The 5978-nt window shown below is 42.4% G+C and overlaps 1 protein-coding gene across 1 annotated transcript in view; it reads right to left on the reverse strand.

The window, feature by feature from the left end:
* Nucleotides 1–5728, reverse strand: part of LOC112071180 (follistatin-A-like) — a 10926-nt gene extending 5198 nt beyond the window's left edge. Inside the window, 6 exon segments of the mRNA XM_070439291.1 lie at nt 2648–2695; nt 2751–2801; nt 2804–2926; nt 3384–3602; nt 4089–4280; nt 5512–5728. Coding sequence (XP_070295392.1) covers nt 2648–2695; nt 2751–2801; nt 2804–2926; nt 3384–3602; nt 4089–4280; nt 5512–5605 — 727 coding nt within the window. The 5' untranslated portion in view covers nt 5606–5728.
* Nucleotides 5729–5978: the final 250 nt, after the last annotated feature.

The following is a 5978-nucleotide window of genomic DNA, read 5'->3' on the forward strand; positions in this document are numbered from 1 at the left end:
GTAACCTTAGTGGATCGCAGTGGGTCGTATTGAGTCATATAACCATGTAACCGTAGTGGGTCGTATGGAGTCATATAACCATGTAACCGTAGTGGATCGCAGCGGGTCGTATTGAGTCATATAACCATGTAACCGTAGTGGGTCACAGCGGGTCGTATTGAGTCATATAACCATGTAACTGTAGTGGGTCGTAGTGAGTCATGTCCTATGTTAGGTCATGTGTGGTCAAGTATCATTGTAGTAGGGAGGAAAAACGTCCTCAGCTGTGTTGTGGGTAATGTTGCCAACTTCAGGAAACAATCAGACGTCCATCATATTCTAAACAGTAACAAGTACAAAGTAGTCCCAGGTATACTGAACTGGACATCCACAGCTTCAATGGCTCTGCTTGGAGAACCTCCATTTATGTGGAATGTTGGCAGAGTGGACTAAAAACAACTAAAATGTTGGCAAAGAGAAACAGCCTATGAGGTACAGGCCATAGAAATAGAATGTATAGAATGAATACCCATGAATTTACCAGTCAGATTGCCAGGGTTAGGGGCTCTAAGTCCCTTCTATAGATTACATGTATATGGTAAAGCCTACATTCAGACTATATTGTAAGTACTGTACAGCATGGTTAAGAACTGAAATCATTTTCCAATCATTTCCTTCGGGGACAGAACCAGTATTTTTTTTTCATTCTGTTCCAATGTTCCGACCAGCATAATACAATTCTAGTTCAAACAAAATAAAAGTACTGGTTTAAATCGTTCCTTTCAGTTCCTTTTTTAACCTGTGATATATATATATATTTTAAACATTTAGCTCCAGAGCGGGCAAGCTAGTTGTTTACATGTGTGATGGACAAGTGTAAGGCGCGAGATGCGACAGAAATGTTAAGGGTTGGGAGATAGCGAGAGAGGGTGCAGGAGGAGGCTTGAAGCCCTGGGCAGTGGTGGTGCAACAGGTTGGGAGATAGCGAGAGAGGGTGCAGGAGGAGGCTTGAAGCCCTGGGCAGTGGTGGTACAACAGGTTGGGAGATAGCGAGAGAGGGTGCAGGAGGAGGCTTGAAGCCCTTTGCCGTGGTGGTACAACAGGTTGGGAGATAGCGAGAGAGGGTGCAGGAGGAGGCTTGAAGCCCTTTGCCGTGGTGGTACAACAGGTTCAAAAGTTGGTTTATGTATTTTCTGGGGCCTGGAGTTTTTTTCTGATCTCATGATCTGGTCAGGTAAAATTCTGGGCTATGACAGGGTTCAATATTAACTTGGTGTCGGACATGGTGTTGTTTTTAAATGCATTGGGGTCATGCAGAGACTATAGGTCAGCAGGCTTTCTCTTTATATTCAGCTATTAATAAGCTACGTTTTGTTATTATGATGTGTATTCAAAAAGCAGTTTCATATAATTTAGCAATGTAACTCATTTTTAACGTTGTAAAATAGGACCCTGCCCCTTTAAGACAATTGCGTTCCAAAAGAGATATGGACCTGGCTACAGTAAGTTAGTCAAGACTAACGATAAAGAATGTTTTGTAGCTTTCAAATAGCAGACTAGCAACAGTAGCCTGCGTATTGCTAGTCTGTTCACTTATTGAAGGTTTACTTTTGTAAATCACTTTCCCTAAAAATACATAAACTCAGCGACTAGATAGATGGGTGCTTCTTTTAGCTCTGGACAGCTTTGCGTGTGCTGTGTGAACGTAGCTATCAACTTCTGTACTGCTCGAGAAGTTGTGATTCGCTGGAGCCGATGAACAGCCAATCGTATTGCTTAAATACAAAATAGCACAACTTTTCTTGAGTTTAGTCATCAACGGTTTTTAAATGATAAGACTGCAACAGAGCAAGTAAGTGTTGAAACTGGAATGATATCGGTTCCATTTCTGTTCCTCAAAAACGAAAAAAGAACGTTTTTTTTTTGGTTCTGTTCCCTGAACCGGTTCCAACCCCTGGTGTACAGTGTGGGTTGGGACGGATTAGAGTGTCCAAGAGAGACTACAGTACGTAGCCCATGTCCAGAAATAACCCCCTAGCCCCTTCCTCTAGAAACTCTTATGCTTCATTTACACAGGCAGCACAATTCTGATATTTTCCCCAATTATTGGCAAAAGATCTGATCTGATTGGTCAAAAGACCAATTAGTGGTGAAAAGATCTGATCTGATTGGTCAAAAGACCAATTAGTGGTGAAAGATCTGATCTGATTGGTCAAAAGACCAATTAGTAGTGAAAGATCTGAATTTGGATGCCTGTGTAAATGCAGCCTGAGAGAATTGGACATGTATAAACCACATGGTTACGTGTCTCGAGGGTAGGGGCTAAAGTTTGTATATAATAAGCTGTATTATATACTGTTGCTTCAAAAGCTTAGCCCTACTGACTGATGCAGTTCCCCTTGGTATGCTACTCCTATGCATGTTCCCAGGAGACACTACCTGGACTGATGCAGTTCCCCTTGGTATGTACTCCTATGCATGTTCCAGGAGACACTACTTACTGATGCATTTCCCCTGGTATGCTACTCCTATGCATGTTCCCAGGAGACACTACTTACTGATGCATTTCCCCTGGTATGCTACTCCTATGATGTTCCAGGAGACACTCTTACTGATGCATTTCCCTGGTATGCTACTCCTATGGATGTTCCCAGGAGACACTACTTACTGATGCATTTCCCCTGGTATGCTACTCCTATGGATGTTCCAGGAGACACTACTTACTGATGGCATTTCCCTGGTATGCTACTCTATGGATGTTCCCAGGAGACATGTGGCCCTTCTCAGATGGCACGCGCTGGTGTATATGATCCCGTCGTTGCACACAGGAACTGCTCCGGTGACGTCTGTTCGGGGCAGATCCGATTACAGGTCACACAGTACGCGTTGTTTGTCTGGTCCACGACGCACGTGGAGCTTCCCGGGCATAAGACGTCACGGCAGGTCTCTGTCAGAACGAAAGGGAGTCAAATGAATACGGTGGTTCATATCAGTAGAGTAATAAGCCAACCAGATGTATACTCAAGATGTCCTTTATTAACACGGTGAATCGACCGTTACTCACTGTGATCAAATAAAATGCAATCAGATGCGGTGTGTGGCTGCCTTTAGACAGGCCTTCCATTGGCTGCCTTTAGACAGGCCTTCCATTGGCTGCCTTTAGACAGGCCTTCCATTGGCTGCCTTTAGACAGGCCTCCCATTGGCTGCCTTTAGACAGGCTGCCCAATTCTGATCTTTGTTTCACTAATTGGTCTTTTGACCAATTAGATCTGATGTGAAAAGATCTGATGTGATTGGTCAAAAGACCAATTATAATGGGAAAAGGTTCCAAAGACTTGGATATGAATAAGTAGCTGATGTTATTTTTTTATGCATTGGGCCTTGCTTGCCAGGTGGACTTACTCTTGCATTTGCCCTGGTACTGCACATCCAGGTCCAGATGGACTTTACATTTGGACTTGAGCAACGCACACTCGTCTCTGTACGTCTTTCCATCCGACCCGCAGACAGGTCCTTTCCAAGTCACGTTGGAGCAGTCTGGAGCGCAGACGCAGCGCGGCTTGCTTCTCCTGTTCATCTTGCATCTCTTTCCAGGTCCACAGTCCACGTCGTCACACGTTTCTGGAGTAGAAGAGATATCAAGTTTATTAAATGATATGAAATACAATTATTGGAGAGCAGACAATGTTTAAGACGCAACGAGATCAATAACTAAATAACTAAATAATAAACGTGTAGACAAATGTGTCTAATTGAGTTTCCACTTAAATATAAATGAAGTTGCACATTGTTTTATACACAAGTCACAACTGTTGCTACCAGACTCTTTAATGTCTAAATACACCTCCATTTAAACAATTTCCGCCAATCCCCCTTTCCCAAAACACGTGTAAATATTGGACTATAAATTGTGCCTTCATGTATTATACTAATGCTAAAATGTTTATTATATTCAATGAGACATTTACTTTATGTTCCCTATTCTTAAATTGTATTCGTTCTTATTGCTGTTGCATTGTGGAGAAGGAACCTGCAAGAAAGCATTTCGTTAGACGTGTATACTGTATAACATGTGTATCCCATACATACGACTAATAAAGCGTGAACCTTTGCAGAGTAAGCAGTTGGGGGCTCCGCCGTTAAAGATCATCCACCGGAACAAGGTGCTGTTGGGTACATCCTCCTCGGTCCATGACGTCCCCAGCCTCCCGCTTCTACAGCACTCCTCTCGGCTCATCCCCGGCACGTAGAGCACCTGACACCTCCCGTTCTTCCCTTGCTGTAACCAGCAGTTACCAGCTGGAAACAAACATCAAAACGTCCCTGTCTTATTAAAGTCTGAAGCCAAGGCGCTGAGTTACTGATCCAGACACAACACGTGTCTGGGTCAGGTTTTTTTTCTCCATCGTAATGAAAATCTTTTAACACTTGGTTATCCCATCACCAATGTTCAATACTGACAGCCGGTATGATAGAACTATACACAAAGTACTGAGTTATCCATGTTCAAAATGCAGACAGTGGAGCAATCTAGTTATATTGCCTATCCATTCTGTGTCCGAGTATAACAGTCCAGAGCAACTGTATCCTATTATTGACATTCTTGAACGTTGATGCTGAACTATACGCATGAACTTTTTACGCATGGTTGTGTAAACTTTGTTCCAAATATATTTTAGCAATTCGCATCCGTGGACACAGATCACACCGAGACCAGCATTTTACGAATAGCTACCAAAACAACACTTTGCCCAAAGACACATATGGACACTAACTAATACGAGTAATTTGTAACTTTTTTTTTTAGGGTGCATTTAAAACGGTTTACATTGTTGACGTTAATTTCAGCGGCAGAAAATGAAGGGACATTTTCTGTCATGATGTTGTTTATGAGCATCATTATCAGCAACTGTATTCAATCATTATCAATGTAACAATAACAAAGATAATAACGATCTCCACGTGGCAAATAGATCGGAAATGGGTTGGCTGCACATAAACGACATTCTATAGGTCAAATAATACGTGCTCACAAATTTCAAGCATTTTTCTCTGCCATGCACCGTCTCCAACTCTATCTCAGTTTGAGGTAAATGTGTATACAGCCACACCACACTGCTGCGTCCCATCATACTGACCGTATTGGACTGGTGAATATGGCAATCCGTGAAACTAACAAAAAATTCCAAGTATTACAGACTTGGAGAGCAAGTGGGAGAAAAAAGAAAGTCGATCTAAAAATGTAATTCCATTTGCCTTGATCGCGTGGGCTAGAAAAGTTGCAATAACATCTCGTTGAAACGACCCTAATGGCACCTGTTTAGTACAGTCAATCTGATAGTGAGCCATTTCAAACCGAATGGAAAGAACGTAGAACTTTTTTTGAAACGTTTGCAACACTGGAAATTCTGTCACCGTTACAATTCACATCAAGACGCAGACAGAATAGGTTACACTTTGCAGTAAAAGTTTTTTGTTGTTGAGGGGGGGGGGGGGTCGAAAAGATTTGGAAAATATAATAATAATATACCTTGTACTTTTTGATCTTCCATGAAATGACAGAGCCATATCAATAATAGAATCATCCCTGGCTGGAGCCGGAGTTTCTGTAGCATCCTGAGCATGGTGCTGGAGACGAAGTGAAGTGAGCAAGGTATCGGGTATCGGGACACTAGCAGCTAAGCGAACAGAGTAAATATGTTTAAAGGTGGCAGTGAGTGCTGAATGAATGTCAGTCTGAGAATGCAGCGTCTCTTTTTAAAATCTATAAGGGGTCATCTGTGGTGGGCGGTCTTCTGGTCCGTGGGGGTAGGGAGAGGGAGAGGGAGAGAGGGATTTCCCCCCCCCCCCCAAMAAAAATGTTTTCTTTCAATCCTAATCAGGTGACATCTATAGTCGCACTTTTCTCTGTCTGACCAAAATAGTGTCATAAAAGTGCACTTGATAGCAGATTACTTGCTTATTGGCGTATTCTAAATCAAGAAAAATTACAAATTA

This window comes from Salvelinus sp. IW2-2015, unplaced genomic scaffold (assembly GCF_002910315.2).
Source record: "Salvelinus sp. IW2-2015 unplaced genomic scaffold, ASM291031v2 Un_scaffold1540, whole genome shotgun sequence".
Classification (NCBI taxonomy): Eukaryota; Metazoa; Chordata; class Actinopteri; order Salmoniformes; family Salmonidae; genus Salvelinus; species Salvelinus sp. IW2-2015.